General features: G+C 40.0%; 1 protein-coding gene across 1 annotated transcript in view; it reads left to right on the forward strand.

Annotated features, from left to right (window-relative positions):
* Window positions 1-18,705, forward strand: part of TRPM3 (transient receptor potential cation channel, subfamily M, member 3) — a 432,332-nt gene that overhangs the window by 330,961 nt on the left and 82,666 nt on the right. Inside the window, exon 12 of the mRNA XM_009328179.1 lies at window positions 12,346-12,469. Within this exon, the coding sequence (XP_009326454.1) occupies window positions 12,346-12,469 (124 nt within the window). The remainder of the gene's footprint in view (window positions 1-12,345; window positions 12,470-18,705) is intronic.

An 18,705-nucleotide genomic window follows, 5' to 3' on the forward strand; every position in this document is an offset into this window, starting at 1 on the left:
GTTGGGTTTTTTTTTTTTTTCCACAAGCACACATTGCTGGCTCATGGTCAACACAGTATCCACCAGAACCCCCAGTTCCTTTACTGTGAAGCTGCTTTCCAGGTGGGCAGCCCCCAGTATGTACTGGTGCATGGGGTTGTTCCTCCCCAGGTGCAGGATTTTTTATATTTCCCCTTGTTGAACTTCATGAGGTTCCTGTCAGCCCATTTCTCCAGCCTGTCAAGGTCCATCTGCCAGAGGGCAGCACAACCCTCTGCATATTAGCCACTCCTCCCAGTTTTATATCATCAGCAAACTTGCAGAGGGTACACTCAGCCCCATCTTCCAGACCATTAATGAAGAAGTTGAGCAGGATTGGCCCCTGGAATACACCACTAGTTGCTGGCCTCCAACTAGACTTCATACCACTGTTCACAACCCTTTGGGCCCAGCCATTCAGCCAGTTTTCAATTCCCCTCACTGCCTGCTCCTCCAGCCCATATTTCAACAGCTACTCTATGAGGACCTTATGGGAGACAGCGTCAAAGGCCCTACTGAAGTCTACATAGACAATATCCACTGCTTACCCCTCATCTACCAAACCTGTCATTTCATTACAGAAGGTGATCAGGTTGTCAAGCATTACTTCCCCTTGGTGAATACACGATGACTGCTCCTGATCATCTTCATGTCCTTCATGTGCCTGGGTATTGTTTCCTGGATTAGCTGCTCCATCATCTCCCCAGGGATCAAGGGGAGGCTGACCAGCCTGTAGTTCCCCAGGTCCTCCCTCTTGCTCTTCTTGAAGATAGGGGTGACCATTGCTTCTCTCTAGTCCTCAGGCAATTCTTCCAGCTGTCCTGATTGTTCAAAGATTATGGGGTAGCCTTGCAATGACATCAGCCAGCTCTCTCAGCATTCATGAGTGCATCCCATCAGGGCCCATGGACTTATGTATATCCAGTTTGTTTAAGTATTCCCTGACCTGATCCTCTTCCACCAAGGGTATTATTTCCTCCAGACATTCCCTCTGGTCTCTGGGACCTGGGATTGAAGAAGGCACTCAGTACTTCAGTCTTTTCCATGTCCTATGTCACCAGGTCCCCTGCCCCATTCACTGAGCTTGGAGGAGCTTATACTTGAATATTAACCAGCTTTCCTGGGCCCCTCTTCCCTCTGGGTCTTATCCCATAGGACTCTTCCAAGCAGATCCCCAAAGAGGCCTGTCTGCTCTTTATAAGTCCAGGGTTGTGATCTTGCTTTTTGCCCTCTCCCTCCTCTCAGAATCCTGAATTCCACCATCTCATGGTCACTGCAGCCAAGGCTGCCTTTGACCTTCACATCCCCAGAGTCCCTCTTTCTTGGTGAGAATGAGGTCCAGCAGAGCAATTCTCATTGGCTGCTCTATCACTTGCATCAGGAAGTTCTGTCAATGCACTTCAGGAACCTCCAGGATTGCTTATGCCCTGCTATGTTGTCCCTCCAGCTGATATCACAGTGGCTAAAATTCTCCATAAGGATGAGGGCTTGTGAACGTGAGGCTGCTCCCAGCTGTCTGTAGAGCTGTCCACTTGCTCTTCCTGGTCATGCAGTCTATAGCAGACACCCACTACAATGTCACCCTTACCTGTCTTCTTTTTAATCCTAACTCATAAACTCTCATTTGGCTTATCATCCATCCCCTGGCAGAGCTCCATGCACTCCAGCTGTTCTCACATAAAGGGCAACTCCGACTCCTCATCTTCCCAGTCTGTCTTTCCTAAGATCTTGTATCCCTCCATTGCAACACCTCCAGTCACAGGAGATATCCCACCATGTTTCTGTGATCCCAACAAGATCATAGCCCTGCAACTGTACATAGATCTAACTCGTTATGTTTATTCCCCATACTGTAGACTAGTGTACAGGCAGTTTAAAGAGGCCCTCCAGCATACTGATTTCCCAGAAAGGGCTTTGGGGATTTCTCCGTAATGGTGCCCTGTAGGCACTTCCTTGCACCTACATAAAAATGATGGAGGTGAGCCTGCTTAAGATCTATATTGTTGATTTTGTGATGCCTCCCCATCACATCACTCCAGGCTCTTTGCTCATCAACCCTGTGCATCACGCTCTCACAGGGCTGCTGGTGACTGTCTATCCCTCCCCCAGCATTTCTACTTTAAAGCCCTCCTCACCAGGTCAGACATTCTGGCAAAGGTAACTTTGCCCTGCTTAGTGAGGTGGATACCATCTCTCACAAGCAGACACTGATCTGCAAACAGGCTACCATTGTCATAGAACCCAGAACCCTATCACCAACACCAGCTCTGCAGCCAGCTATTGACCTATATTATCAGTGTCCTCCTCCCCACACCCTTTCCTCTGACCAGCAAGATTGAGGAGAACACTACCTGACCCCCCTGCCCTTGACTACTGTTCCAGAGCTCTGTGGTCACTGTTGATACTCTCCAGGTTTCCCCTTGCAGTATTATTGGTGACCATGTGGAAGAACAGCAGGGGGTAGTAGACAGATGGTCAGACAAGCTTTGGCAGTCCCTCCACAACATCCTGGTTCTGGCCCCAGCAGGCAGCATACCTCTCTAGTTGATAGGTCAGGTCAACAGATGAGCACCTCTGTCCCCTGCAGCAAAGCAATGCCCATTATAATCACTTACTGCTTCTTCCTGGTGGTCTTGTATGGGTTAGGGTCAGGTGGCACAGATCCTTTGCTTGAAGGCACATGTGGCTCCTCTTCAACTTTGAGAGCAGTGAACCTATTTTGTAATTGTAAACTGTTAGGTGGGGCAAGAGCCTTACTCTTGGTGCCAGCAGTCACCAGTTTTCATCCTTTGCCTTCTCCAGAGGCACTGGAGGCACCACGGTTACCTAAATACTAGGTGTGGACACTGCCTGTATTGCTATTACAGTTGGGGGTCCAGGGTTCTTCAAGCTGTTGCATCTCAAAGAAGATCCTGTCTATCTCCTTTTTATCTTCTCTGATGCTGCATAGCCTGCTCACCTCCTTCCATAACTCCTATGCTTGGTGGCACAGCTCCTCCAAGACAGCAGACCTACAGGCAAGAAGGCCATCTCTGTTGGCATCAAAGATAAACCCTACAGCCTGGGACTTGGAAAGCTGCATCCACTACTCAAAGCTCCATCTGCATCAAAGCCTCTGCTCTGGCAGGGGCAGCTACTCCAGCACCTGCCAGGAAAATTACCCTGTGGCATGTCACCACCATACCTGAGACTATATACATTGGAACAAATTCAGCTGAGCTCCCCTTCTTCGCACCCTCTTGCACAAGCTGCTGCATCTGTTGGTTGTACTCTTGGCCTGGTTCTTATATAGGCCTCTCCCAAGCACTGGCTAACAGGTGCTTGACCCTCCCTAATAAGGGGTCAGTTGCAAATAAGGCTACAGACACCCTGGATCAAGGGCTGTTCATCATTCTTATTAGAAAATGCTGAAGCTTTCTTAGGTCCACATTCTGAGGTAAGGCTGCCCTTACTTCATCCTTACCAGGCAGCAGCAGGCACCCTCAGAGGGTTTCCAGGTGTTCCACAATGATCATGGACCTTGTCCCCAGAAGCTCCCAAAGCAGAACCCAGAGTCTGCTGCTCAGAGTAGGAAATAACGAATAAGGGAGGATTTAATAATATGAGAACAAAACATAAAAATGGAACCAAAACCCCCTCAGATTCTTATAGCTAAGAGCTATCTCATGCTTTTTGTCTAAGCAGCTGCAGTAATCTTCCAATCACGATTCACTGGGAAGGGACTCATTTTTGTGTGTGTTAGAATATATGAAGTTATGTATTCACACCTACAACAGAGTTATGCAAATAATAAAGCATAAATCCATGAACACTGAGCTCTAGACCAAGCACTATTATGTTTTTTAAAAATAAATGTGATCATGAACTTACTCAACCTAAAACTCCTACTGGGAATAAGATAGTTTTCCACAAATATTTAAGTCCATTTTATATTCAGGTTCATGCATAGTCCAGTTCTGCATCTGGGATAGATCTGAATGTGTTAGGTTTCATCTGAATTTTTGAGAAGTTTTTTCTCTGTTTTCAGTGACCTCACTGTTAGCACATTTAACATAACCTTACTCAAACATGTTCTGTCCCTTTGTTTGCTATGTACCTATGCAGTTTCCTTCTCTCTTGTCTGTGTTCTGATGTCATCTTTTTCATCATGAAAAAGAATACAGCAAGAAGAGAATTAATGCAATTTAATTCAATATATAAAGGGGGCTCATAAGAAAGATGGAGAGAGACTTTTTATGAGGACCTGTAGTGACAGAACAACGAGCAATGGTTTTAAATTGAAAGAGGATAGCTTTATATTGGGCATAAGGAGGAAATTCTTTATGATGAGGGTGGTAGGAGACTGGAACAGGTTGCCCAGAGAAGCTGTGGATGCCCCATCCCTGGAAGTGTTCCAAGATCAACCTGACATAGTGAAAGATGTCCCTGCCCACAGCAAGGGGTTGGACTAAATGGTCTTTAAAGGCCCCTTCCAACCCAAACCATTCCATGATTCTATTTCATCATCACAAGCTCCTGCCTGTAAGAAAGGCAAGTGATAGAATCACTAGAGGCAGAACAAGTAAGTCATTTCTTACATGAGACGCTCAAGTCTGGCTTTGTGAAAACTATTATTCTCCCTTACTATGGGTCTTCTTCCTGTGGTGGTGTCATTCCAGGTGGTGCCTGCAATATTATCAAATAGCATAATTTTTAAAAATTTTTTTTTCTGTTTACCTTGCACTAAATAGAATGCCCAAACTATGAAATTCATAAAGCTAGCTAGTGGGAATTTCTGTGTGATCACGCTGCTTCAGAAAACATCAGTCTAAAATGCAATATTTTTAAGAGTACCACAAGTGAAATACCAATATTATTTATATTCATAAAAATATTTTACCCAAATACATTAGACTTCAGATGCAAATTAGGTACTTTTCCCCTCTGTAACCTACTTTTGAATAGTAGATAGCAATATGAGGAGAATACTGAATAATTGGCACGTTAACTGAGTTCAGCTACTAGTTTTTTCTGTTGGATGGAATCTAAGTAGGTTATACAAAACTTGTCTATTAGACTCTAAATCAATGTAGCACATCCAAATTGCATGCAGAATTTAATTCTGCAGCCCACTGTGCAATCAGACTGTAAAGTCAAAAACCTATTTTAATTCTGGCTGCTGGCTGCGAATCAAGGTCTTCTCCAAGATACAACATATCTTCCAACTGCTATGCACTGGATATCTGATCTAAACCATTCAAAAACCACATAATTCATGGCAGCAACGGACTCAGCACTTGCATGTTGGTATTATCATGCTGTTTTTTCAGTGTCTTAAATTCTCACTCATTGCAGACTGATATGGATTCATTTTCTACATATAAGAATACATGTATATGTGTACTAAGCACTGCTGTGAGTTTTTAAGTTTATTTGAAAGTTTGTTTTCGGGGGAAAAGAATGATATCTGGAGGTGAAGGAGGACAAAATATAGCTCTCTGTGTGAGTTTCGATCAGTGTGGCGCCAATCCTTCCTCTCAGAGAGATCCTCAAGGGTGTTGGACAATTGTATACCTGCCCAACAGGTCCTTTTGTATTGGGTTTCACAGAATTGTGATGTGCCTGCCTTCCCTCCTTATTATTTATCCTTCCTAATTGATTTCACATAGCAGAAAAAGGAACGAGTTTTTATATTAATCAAGGTGCAGTACCCCTTTGCAATGTCAATGTATGTGTATCCTTGAAAAGACAAGAGGCAAGAAGCTTGAATCTGCCTTATTTTCAGGCCTGATTATAGGCTTTCCTCATGAAAAGGTGGACATTTCACTCACCTAGAGCAGTATTTGGGTGCATACTGTAACTCTAAGCAAGACTTCGCTGGGCTCCAGTGGAATGAGGCTGCCAGCACAACCCAGAGAGCTGGGCCTGCACTGCCTTGCAGGAGGTGCTGCCTGCAACTATGTGATGTACCAAGAACAGATCAGAAGGAACTGTGAAGCATATCTTGACATAAAGATGTCTTTGGAGGTAAATCAGTTTTGAGGCCTCAGTATCTCATCTCTCTCATTGAAGTTCCAGGGGGAAGGCAAGGCAGACATGCAGTTTCCGAGTGAGCTGATGTTTTAGCATTATGAGTATCAGACATGCAGAATTAACGCAGGTGGGTTTTTTTAAGTTTGCCATAACTTTAATATCAGGGGCTACATATTGCCTTCATCTGAAGAGTCTTGAACAGAGTATTAAGAAAGTACAAGGAGGTTACGTTTCGCTACAAGCGGTAGCAAGCCGAGTAAGTTCCCGGTACTTTTTACATCTTAATGACAAACGAGCTATGTACACAGGATAACCTAAACAAGAAGGCGACTTAAATGCAACCTTCCCCATGTGGTGAGCTGGAAGAATTATTTGGCTGCTCATCACTATTGGCCCTAATTTAAAAGTCAGGTTCTCCAGGCTCTGAAACACTTAATTTCTCATTTACTTAAAAGTTGAAAATGTGTTGAACAGCATTGAGGGGTAAGAACATAAGATCAATCATAAAGACCCAAATTTAGTCCCTACCAAGCCCTAAGTGAATATCCTAGTTGTTAATAACTCTCCTCCACATAAAGCTGAAGTATTTTTGACTGTATAAATCAAGGATGCCTTCTCATTTCATTGTCTTGCATAAAAGCACAAGCTGGAAGTAAAACATCTGTAAAGTCCAACTATTTATAGGATCACTCAATATATTTTAATCCTCAGAGATTTTTTTTAATTAAATGATGAATTTAAAATGAGAAAAATGAAACACTACGTTAAAACTATCTCACTTCTTAGACAAATATTTCCTTATAGAATGGGAAATGACTTGCAATATTCGAATGCAGTCTCCAAGCTGAGTTTATAGCATATTAACTACTCCATCAGCTCTACTCCTGCAAGCGTGAGACCCTTAAGGAATTCATTTCAATGCCATAAAAATATACTTCTTGCCTAATGTTCACAAGGAAACATAAAACATTCTCTGTGCTTTAAATGAGCATCCTCATATGAGAATCATTAAAGATTGCCTTTGGATTGATCTGTCTCTGCATCCACTGTGGCATGGTTTTTAGGCTTCATGGCTGTAGTATATTACTTAAATCTCTTTTTTTCTAATAGTGAAAATATAGGGATTTTTCACTTCAAGCAAAAGGAATCATAATGAAGGTATGATGTGCGTCTTCTGTATCCCCCATGGTGTCTGCCACATCATTGGGGATCGTGGGTACTATCACATCTGAATTATTTTGTAAGATTGTTTTCACATTTCATATTTTGATATCATTACTTTTCTCTTGTAACAAAGTACTTTGCAAATCAAAAGCTGGATAGAAGGTCATTTCTTTGTTGAAATACAATCATCTCTCTTTTGGTGAAGGGACAACCATTTAATAAACATAGTCAGAGGAAAATGTTGTAGAAGAATAACCACCAGTGAAGAGCTGCAAGTAAAGCTGATTCCTCATAAAAGCACCCAGAAATCATCCCTGTTTGAATAGAATGAAGGAATAATTACATTTATTTTCTGTCTCTTCTCGTAACAATGCTATGCAAAATGTGTGGATCTAAAAAGTACGAGAAATTCAGTCAGTCCCGCAGAGCTGCCAACTGTGTCTTATTTGTAATTCCAATGGAAGAAAATATCAGCAGAGCTTCTGGTCATGTTTCTTACATATGGTGTGATTGCCTAAAGTGCAAATCATAATTAAAACAGAAAATCCCCTAAGCTTCCCATAAAGGAGGGCAGGGAATAGTTTTCACATCACACTGATATTTTATGGATGTATTTTCTTTATCCTGAATTTAAAAAAAAAAAAAAAAAAAATTTCACAAATGAAAAGTTAGAAACACATTATGTGCAGTTCATTGAATAGAGTGTTTCATTTAGAGAATTTCAAAGCATTTTGCTAACAATAAGTTTAAAAAAATGTATCATGAACTTGCATTTTGAAATCGGGTTAGAGCATAATCTTTATAAATCTCTAGTACATTGTACAACTCCAGTACAAAATTTCTCTAGAGAAAAAAGACTAAATAATTTAGGGAGCTGGCTATGGGCCAGATCTTTCAAATCCTCTCCAATGTTCACTACAAAATCATATGCCATGAGTTTGAAAGACTGTAATGTTATTGAGTGGAACGTCTATTATGTCCTCAAATATTAGGCATGACTTCAAAAAAAATTTCTTTCTGAGGAGGCAGGATGCCAAAATGCTGTCATCTGTCTCTTCTGCATCGGCCAAAGCAATGAAGGGAGTTCTGCTTTGCTGTTTAATCTTCCAGCATATCTTGGACAGAAATAGAATGTCACTTTACTTACTTTGTCACTTCAGTGTCTTTAAGTGACGTCTCCTGATGGATCCAAGACATCTTTCTCCCTTTTTTCCTATAGTAAGGCCATACAGGTCAGTTCTGATAATCTGATGCATCAAAACTAATGTTGGCATCTTCTATTAAAAAAAAAAATAATAATCAGACTTAGCAAGAATTATGAGTAGATTTTTTTTCTGAATCTAAATGTAGATGTATATAGTTCTACTTTAGATGCCAGATTTTTGACAGTAGGTATCTCAATTCCAACAGCAATCCAGCTCCTCTGGGGAAAAAAAAAATTTGGATACCTGGACTAGTAGGAAAATGGGCTTATCTTAGGCATTTAGGGAATGAAAGAACAGATTTGAACTATATGGGGGATGAAAGAAAAGAACAGGTTAAATTGTCCTTTTGCAGGACATTTCGTTTAGGCATGAGCAAGTTACCTGCAGTATTGCTTCCATGGCAAGTTAAATGGAATTCAGGGAATCATGCCATCAAAATGCCACAAACAGGACTTTACTGGTATGTTGCAAAATATTTTCTGAACTGAAGCCTAGCAGAAAGATGATAAAAATGCTGTCTTCACCTGACACTATCCAGTTTTCTTAGGGTGGGAGTATGCTGACTTTGAAGGAAGTCATAATCGTAGATTTTCAGTCTGGTAAAGTGAGCAGTTTTATGCGTATGGAGCTTTATGCATACGAGGTTCATATTCCATGACAGAGGCTGCTGAATATACTGTTCCCAAGTCAGTGGCCAAGAATGTCCCATGTTCTAGGTTAGACCTCTAATCACAAGACTCAAGGAGCCATCTCTTTTCCCCCGAATCTAAAATTAGGAATGGGTAATTTTTAAAAATGTGTGCTAAAGTTGTATGTGCAAAAAATGTGGTTGTCTTTGCAGAGTGGATAAATCATCACCCCACCTGCAAGTCCCAGTTATTTTGCTCACAGTAGTCTGTGAAGTTACTTGTTTTACGTGCATTGGATTTGGTGTATGCATCATAGATTTAGCCTTTAATAGCCTGGCACAGCTTATATTTGTCCCAGCTGGGTTACACAATTGGAAACTTTGATCCGATACCTTCTAACATTTATAGATTCCTAAGGAGTAAATGTGATATAGTCTTGATATGACTAATTTCAGTTTACACAAAGCTTAACTCAACTTGATTACTTTATCAGAAAGCTTGCTATTATTATTTCTATTTCTGATTACCATCACTTCCAGTTTTTCATCTCACAAAGACATTGAACAGGCTTGCTGTAGAATTGCAGACCAATGAAATGTTACAAAAAGTACTTAGTAAGGCTAGAAAACTGCATAAATCAAACGATGACAACAGGAAGTTTCTGAGCAGTGGTACTTCAGCAGATGTGTACACCTGTAGTTAGGGAACCACTTCTTGATACTTGTTTTTGAAAAAAATGCGTATCTTTCCCATGGAGTTTGCTTTACATGCTGTTTAAATTTATGACATGATACAGTTTCTGATAGCTTTAATTCAGGAAAGGAAAGTGATGGCTGCTTACGAAGCCTCGGGACTTAATCCTGCTTTCACTCAACGGTTATGAAAGCAAATTTCCCTTGCTTCTGTGTGTGTTAGGCCTGAGAGAGAGCCAACTTCTGAAACGAAATATCAGGTTTGGATTCTACACTTTTTTTAAGGAAAATTAAATTATGATGAGAAAACAGGATGATTTTCATCCCAGAATCTTTGGAAATGTTTTCTGAAGTTCTCTAACATCAGATCCATCCAATTCCATGTATTTTTTCATATACTTCATATACGTTTCATAGTTTTTCATGTACTTCACTTTCATATATCATTTCCAAAGGAAATCAGAGCTTTATTTAAATGTCTTTTTAGATTCTCCAGTTGATGCTTTTAGGAAGCTTGTTCTTAGTGATTAACCCCTTTTGTCTTTCTTAGTTTGAAGGATGCAAAGTTGCATAGTTCTGAACCACTTGTATTTACAGCGATAGCACCATTTTGTTAAGAACAGCCTTCCTGATTAAAACAAATTTCTAACTGATTTTTTTAAAAAAGCCTAAAAAAGGAGCTTCAGAATTTATATCATATATGACCTACTAATCTGCAACTTAAACTATGTTAGTGCTTTTCAGGCTGTCAGCCTTTTCAAGTTGATTCTCTTTAACATGGAGTGAATCTACATTTCTACCTGTGCTCTGACATCTTGTTTCATGTTCCCATGTGCTTGCAACATCCTTGCTTCTATACAGGTGGTCAGGTTATTTTTCTTATAACCTCCACACAGAAAGTCCTCTGCTGTCAGCTTTCATTACTGCCAACCAAGAGGGCTGGGGGTTTTAACTCGTTGTACGTTGCCTTTTTGTGAGAGAAGCAGGTCACACTGCAGGGAAGGAGTGCTTACATAGTGAGTGAGCACTAAATGCAGTGTCGTCGCCTCTCCAGTATCCCAGGAAAAAGCACATCTGGGGCCGTACTGCTCCTCAATGAAAAGAGGAAATGCAGAGCTAGACTCTCCATTCAGGAGGAGTCTGTAATAAAGTAGAAGTCAACAGGAGGAGGCAGGCATAGAAAGAACAGTGATCCACAGCATGGTCTAAAACCCCATGTAAACTAATTTTAATCCAAACACATTGACATATGCCTTACAGGTTTCTTTGTGAATTGGAAGTCCTACTCAACAGGGATATTTACAGTCAAAGTCAAATTTAGAGAGTAGAGAACATATGCGCTCCATATGCCAGGCCTTCTATATTCTCCTATGCACCTCTATACCTCTTTTCCACTCCCATTCATTGTCTCTTCTAACATGTTTGCTGTAGGTATAAAGACTAGATAGTTAAATCATATTTGAAATTCAATTGTGCAATGAATATCCTGCAGTCTCATTTGGGCTTCCTTGCTGCAGAGAAGTACAGGCAACTTTTACAAAAAGTATAAAATAAACAGCGGTTTGGTCATTGTTCTCCCAAAGCAGCTGCCATAAGCTAACAGTGACTTTTAGATACTGTGTTGCTGCCGATAATTCTTTGCAGTTGCTGCAGGGCTAAATCTTATCTTCTGTCGTAAAATATGTCATGAAGATTCTCTGATTTTCATTCCCACAGATGAACAACGACTTATCCTGTAAAACATTCTGACTCAGCTAATTTGAAACACTCAGTTACAATTTTTAAGTGAGAAAACTGCTGTAGTGTAGAAGCTTTCATACATCAAAGGATAGATGTTCTAAATTAGAGCCCACTATTTTGTAAGACATTAAGAACAGCAATGTTTCACCCAAAAGAGTCCTTAGGAATAGGCTTTTTGATATCAAGGGATAGGGTTCAAGTACTAATATTCCATGTAATATTACTTTTTATTTCTGCTCTTGAGCCACTTTTTGCAAGTACTAACATTAGCACTGAAGAGGAATATAAAAATGGTTACTCTTTAAGCTCCTGGAAGATCAGCATGAACAAAAGCAAAATGGTTTCTTCTAGTGGACCCAGAAACAGAGAAATTTATTTTTTTTTCTTACCTGGTCCTGTGCAGCATCAATACGGTGAATTGAAACTGTTGGGATATTCAAGCTAAAATAAAAAACACTGACAACAAAAATGCTCCCAGTTTCATAAAATGAACCATGAGTTGAATTCTGCTAACTCACTGATAGAAAGGGGTCTTCACTTCACCTAGAAGTGTTGGTCTCCCTCAAATCCAGACTGTCAGTGGGGTTCTTGGTTTTGTTAGGAAATCCCACAGAGCTGATAGTTTGAATGACCTTCTGTCATGCAATATGTGGAAACTGAAATAAAAAGTTTGGAGATGAGGGACCCCAACATGATCAAAGTGTTTTTCTAGAACAGTGTCTTCCAATTTGTGTCTGATGATTTCAGCAATTCCTGTCCTTCAAACCTGTCCAAAACAACCTGCAGTGATTTCTTATCTAGCTCTTATTTGTTTGACCTTTGACTGAAGTTGTAATGTTCCCTCATGTCTATTTTTCTACTTTATTTTTTCTTTTTGAATTTCAGACTTATCAACGAGTCTTTGAGGGACCAGTTGCTAGTTACCATACAGAAGACTTTCACATACACCCGAACCCAGGCACAGCACCTCTTCATTATCCTCATGGAGTGCATGAAGAAGAAGGAGCTGGTATGTTCACACTTTCCTTAGAGGCAAAGAGAGAGCTCAATGCATTGTTTTGATCAAGTCTTTCAGGTGCCTCTTGAAGGATTTCACAAATCTGATCACTGTGATCCAAACTCTAAAAGGATATTACATCATGCTGAGCTTTGTTTGCTTTAACCTGTATTTTCTCATTTAAAGTGATTAATCCAATAGATCTGTTCCCTTTGTAAATTCCTCTACATTTCCTTTGACAGGACAAAATCCAGCTAGTAGAGTATGGATATTATTACTTTTCAGTCATCCTCAGGTATATCATGATTAAAAATCTACCTCACTCAACTGCAGAAAACCTCAGAAGGAAGTATAATTGTTTATCTGTCACTGGGATCATATTTTAAAGATGCTGTAGAGTTGTACAAGTGTCACTAGAGCTATTATTTTATTATGGAGATGTGTGACAGCAAAAGAAAATGGCTTGCCTCCAAGGCTCCTATTCTGCAGTGGCAAGGCTATTCCTTTAACAAGAACTTATACTTTCTTGAAGAACACAAGATCTTTCAACAATTTCTGGGAACTCCATGAGGCTGCTTTTGCATAAGCATTTTTGAAGCAAAATCACATTGTAAAAAACTTGGGGTTCAATTCCAGGGGTTTTTATTTCTTACAAGCTGACTGAATAGGCATGCTTCAATTTTGTAACTTAATCTTTCTTCTAAGCTTTGTTTTCGGTTCATATCGCAGCTTCCTGGAATTCCAGGCTGATGACAATCTGCAACACTTTGTGCAGGGTAACACGCAAGAGGAAAGATTAACTCAGTTGTTTTACAGAAGTTTCATTTTCTGAAACTGTGTGAATTTTTTGTGACTTCATCCTCTACGGTGCCTTTTAATTTTAGTTGAAAATATGGCATAGAGTAATTAATACCACTGGAGGGGAATGGGGAAAAACAGTTAGGAAGTGTTAAAAAAAAAAAAGGCTTCCCTTCTAGACAGAGCTTTGCAAAATAGAAGATATTTCTTTATATGGTTTAACTTGCCAAAAGCGCACTATTCTGTTCATCAAGCAGCAGTTTGTGCATCCATCAAAAAGTGGTCATCCTTCCTCATGCATAACTAATCATTTACATGTACCACAATCACGTGGCACATACCTTGGACAATGGCGGAGAGGAGAGAATCCCAAGGACAACTTTTCAGGGAAGACATGACAGCAGCATGCAGTTCCACTATGCCATTGCAATGTGGATGGTTGGTGGAATTGGACATACAGCAGTTCCTGCTGCCTTCTTCCTCCCACAATTAGAATTCAAACTGTATAGCAGACTTTAAACACCTTTTAGCTATTCACAGACAGTCAGTGCAGCCCATAAGATATAGATTAGTCATCCCTTCTCTAGGTGAACTACATCAAGAGAAAGTTCTTTTTTCTTTCTTTTTCTTTTTTTTTTTTCCCTCCAAAATCTCCTGTGCATTAAAGACTCTCAGAAAAATATGATTGTGCTACAGAAATACTTTTCCTATCCATTTATGATTGTCAAGATGTACCATGACCTCCATGGCACTTGAGTTTGCTTTACATGTGTAGTACATATGTGCCTCAGTCTACCTTAATGTTGAATTTGCTGTAACATTTCTTATCAATGATTAGCAGAGAGAACCTCCTTAGGGAAACAGCATTAATTATTTTGTGCCCATTTCTGTTAATGTAATGATGATTATTATTATAATAATAATAATACCTACATACATATAGGACCTACTTATGAACCAGTGTTCTGCATGCAAACATAAAAAACACACTTAATGATAGAAGATGGAAGAAAGGAATGAGGAAGGGAGGGAGAGAGAGAGGGAGAGCAAAAGGGAGGGAGCAAGGGAGGTAGGAAGGCAGGAAGGAGGAAAGGCAGGAAGGAATGAAGAATAGAAAGTAGAGGCAGACATTGAATTATCAAGACTGGAAAAATGCAATTCTGGATTGTTCCAGACATCTAAATCCAGAACCAGTTGCTAGGCTTTGAACAAACTCTGCTACTGCAAACTTAACTGTGAAGTTCTTGTCTGCAGTATTCACATCAAGATTTTTATTCCAAACAACGTTATGCATTTGTTACAAGTTTCTTTGCAGACGTGTAACCTCTGTCACCACTGACATTCTTCACCTACACATCTTGTGAATACCTATTAACCAGGAGATGATTTGCCCAAAATTAGGTGTTCTGAATTTAAATTTACACCACTAACCCAACCATATGTAAAGACAATACATTGAAACGGTTTCTCTCCAGTACCTCAGTTGTACTCAGAGCATCAATTTTAACAGTGGTATGCTAGAAAGATTTTATGTCTGAGGTGTGGTTACTAGGCAAATGGTGTCCTTTAAGACTCATAACCTTGTATATGAATGTAAAAGAAAGATGATACTCATAATGATGAGGATAGCATTACCAGAGGAGATGGATGACCTTGGAGATGTGAAGTATTCCCAGGAGTGAGTGGTGCCTTCACTGGTTCTACAAAGCCAGATGTTTCACATTTTCACATCTGTCCCAGCTCTTGTCCTTCCTCAGGCTTGACCTTCTGATTTGGTTGTGCATAAGACAAAACACTGCTTGATGAACTGACTTCATCATTAGCCTGATCTCCCCTCTCCCTAAAGAAACAAATACAAGGAAGACGCAAAAGATTGTCTCAGAGAGCTCAGCAGCAGCCAAATTGATCATGGTTATTTTCCCTAAGTTCATAGTCAGTGTGCCCTACTGTCTGACTTTGTGACTGCTGAATTCATAGGGTAAAAAGTAGACAGTGAAGGAGGGGCTTGTCACATTACAGTGTGCCGCTAAATAATTAAGTGCAAACAGGGTACAGGCAGGAAGATGCTCTTATAGTAAAGTACATAAATACAGATGAATCACAGATGTGGAGAGAGAAAACAAAATGCAAGTTAATCTCTGGAAAGGAACAAAAAGCTATCTTTGAAATAATTTTTCCTACTCTACCTACTTAGAATGTGTAAAAAGACCGGCATCTCTTTTATAAATTTGACATAAGTGTGGTGGCCAGGGAAAAAGCCTAATCATAACAAAAATTACTCCCTTCACAGAACATCAGATTTTTCAAGTTCTGACATTTTGGACTTCACTCTTAAAGAATGGTCTCTGAATTGTATGCCCAGGGAGCATCATTATTATGATGCACAATGATCCATTTATTTGATAAGGTGTAAGTTTGTTGAATAAAATCTGAGTACACAAGCTGGATGATAAGGAATGGCCATAGCAGAGGAGGGATCTAAGTCTGTAAGGGTGGCAAGACAGAGCAAATTCCACTTCTCAGTTTAATGAGTATTTTTTATTAAATAGTAAACTTAGCTGTGTTGATACTGCAAGCATCAGAGTTTATATTCAGAAATGTATTTGGATCACGGTGCTTAATGAGGTCTATGGTATAAAAATCTATTTAAAATGAAGTAGACTATACAGGTCTGTATATGTAACTGTAGATTACAAGGGTAGGAGAGTGTTTTGTATACAGTTTATGGAGATTCTCTACTGTCACATTTACATAACATTCAAAAAAAGTTTATGCCAAGAAGTTCCTAAAATAGGAGCATGAAGGCTCACCAAAGCTAAGTGAGCAGGAAGCAGTATTGTAAACTCTAGTCCACACTTTTTTTCAAAAAGCAGTATGAACACTTTTTCTACATGTTCCCATCGTCCTGCATGCAGCTCATGAGAAGCTAAAACAGCCCATTTGACAATACCTTGCCTGCCACTAAAAAAAAAAACAAAAACAACCACACGAAAGAAATGGAGGGGAGGGGGAATTTAAGAAAAGAAAGAGGAATTTTTTCCTTAGGACATTTGCATTCCATATCAATTAGTCCAATCAAATCTACAATAAGATGGAATTCCATTAAAAAAAAAAAGTAGAATGAGACAGACTTCAAGGGTATTTTTGATCTTTTGTTTTACTGTGGTTACCTTGCTGATCTCAGAATACAAAGAGCAGGTGAGGGCACTGTCTGAGGACACAGTTTGGCAGGGATATTTCCCACTGCAGCTGCAGCTTGGTCCCAGACTCAAGTGACAGTGAGGAAGGGAATCACTCAGATAGCAGGCTAGGAGACTTCACTTCAGACAGCCCCTGAAAACACGTTGTGTTGGGTTGTAGTTCAGACACCTGTTTCCAGCTATGCAAAGAAGTATTTATGTCTGTCTCCGTAAATAAATTAGCCTTATTATTTTCCCTTAAAGACAGTAATTCTGGCATTTGAGATTTCTGACAAATACAGGCTGCTCCATTCTTTTAGGAGTACTTAATCATTTTGCAGATTAGACTGGCATGTTCCTGGAGTGCTTTGTTCACAAATCACAATGTGAATTTCTCAGAAGCCAGAATGTGCTTTCCAACAAGCTGCATGGGTCCATCTGTGGAGCTTCATTGGGCAAGCACTGGGAAAGGCCACTTTGGCAAGCCAGAAAGGTCCATGGCCCTGAAAACAACCACATTTGTTGCAGTGAGATACATTTGTTATAAAATTAATGCTTCCAAAATAGTGCTTTGAGAGTGAATAGACCTAATCTTATATCCATTTAATAAAAAAGGCATTTGCTGTGAATCAGGATAGGTCCAATCTTAGTACCTTAGTAATCAAAAAATGGCACCTCAGCACCAGCAGTAAAGACTGTGTACCGCCTGCTGGTTAAGTGTGTTTTCTTATTACTACCATGACCATTTTCTGCTAATATTTTTCCTTGAATATTTGAAGGTTCAGTTGCTACATTAATCAGACTGATAATGTCATTGTCTACCACTGCATTACAAGAAGGATTTGCAGAACAAAGAGCGTATGGATGATGGTCATAGGTTTGTGTGCATCCATGAATTCCTGAAACTCATTTCCACATAGAGGCAACAGACAAAATTTAATTAGTTTCTTGCTAAAAGAGAAACAATAAAATCCCATCTCTATCTCCTGTCAGCAAGTGATGTATACTTTTTACTTGCCTCTCCTTTTCTCTGTTATTCCTGTACTTCAGTGTACATGAACATAATGGCTGCTTGGGGATAGTGTAAACCTTACTTCTACTTTGTGTTGCTGAGTGTATATATATATATGGTAATAGGTCATTCCAGATGACTTCATGACTAACTTGCAACTCTGGTGCTGTCAGATTAAACAAAGCAGGTGTCATGCTGAAGTAGCTGGGTGCATTGAGCTGAGATCAAGACAACCTGCATCATATTTATTGTGTTTTTCTTTCAAACAGGGATGGATCCAAATTGTCCAGAAATGCACAGTGCATGAGCAGGCTGTGTTGCAAGGCTAACATTCATACCCCAATATTATCTTACTAATGCAGGGCTTTGACTCAGCTTATTGGTTACTTACCCAAAGTACAGGGAAGATGTTGAATGATTTAGCAGTTTCTTTTCTGTTTGGACTGTGAATAAGACCTATTCATCTCCGGTGGTTTCAGTTTTGTCTGACTGAAAAGGCTGGAGCAAACCTGTCTATGTTTCTGGAAGAGTTTATACTGGGAAGAGCTTGACTTGATCATATCCTGGCTGCAAAAAACATTGTGCTTTTCAGCTGGATGTGCAGGCTCAGTGAATTTGTATGTTAATTAAACACCACCTGCAACTGTTTATTAGCATACACATAAATATGTTCTGAATTAAATATTAGCTAAATCAGATGGACTTTTAAGAATTTAACAGCATATTGTCACTTCATTTATTTGGCCCTTGCCAAAGGTTAAAAAGCTCATTCAGATCCATTTTTTAAAGAAATATGGCTTCTAAAACAAATAAATTATTTAAGCTAAGACTTTTTAATGCTGCTGGAATCTTTTTTATAGAGGAGTCAGAAGAGGGTTTGGTGACTTCTCAAACAGTAAAAATCAACTGTACTTCCTGCAGGAGTATAGTTGCTGTGAACAGCACGTAATTTGGCAGTAAAGATCCGCAACCATGGACTTCCAGAGGGTGAACTTTAGCCTGTTCAGGACACTGGCTGAGAGTGTCCCTTGGGAGACAGTCCTGAAGGGCAAAGGGGTCCAGGAAGGCTGGACGATCTTCAAGAAGGAAGTCTTAAAGGTGCAGGAGCAGGCTGTCCCTGTACGCCGCAAGAAGAACGGGCAGGGAAGACAACTGGCCTGGCTGAACAGGGAGCTTTTGCTGGGACTCAGGAAAAAAAGGAGAGTTTACCACTTGTGGAAGAAGGGGCAGGCGACTCAAGAAGAGTACAGGGATCTCGT

The sequence above is a fragment of the Pygoscelis adeliae genome, unplaced genomic scaffold (genome assembly GCF_000699105.1).
Source record: "Pygoscelis adeliae isolate BGI_AS28 unplaced genomic scaffold, ASM69910v1 Scaffold45, whole genome shotgun sequence".
In the NCBI taxonomy this organism is placed as follows: domain Eukaryota; kingdom Metazoa; phylum Chordata; class Aves; order Sphenisciformes; family Spheniscidae; genus Pygoscelis; species Pygoscelis adeliae.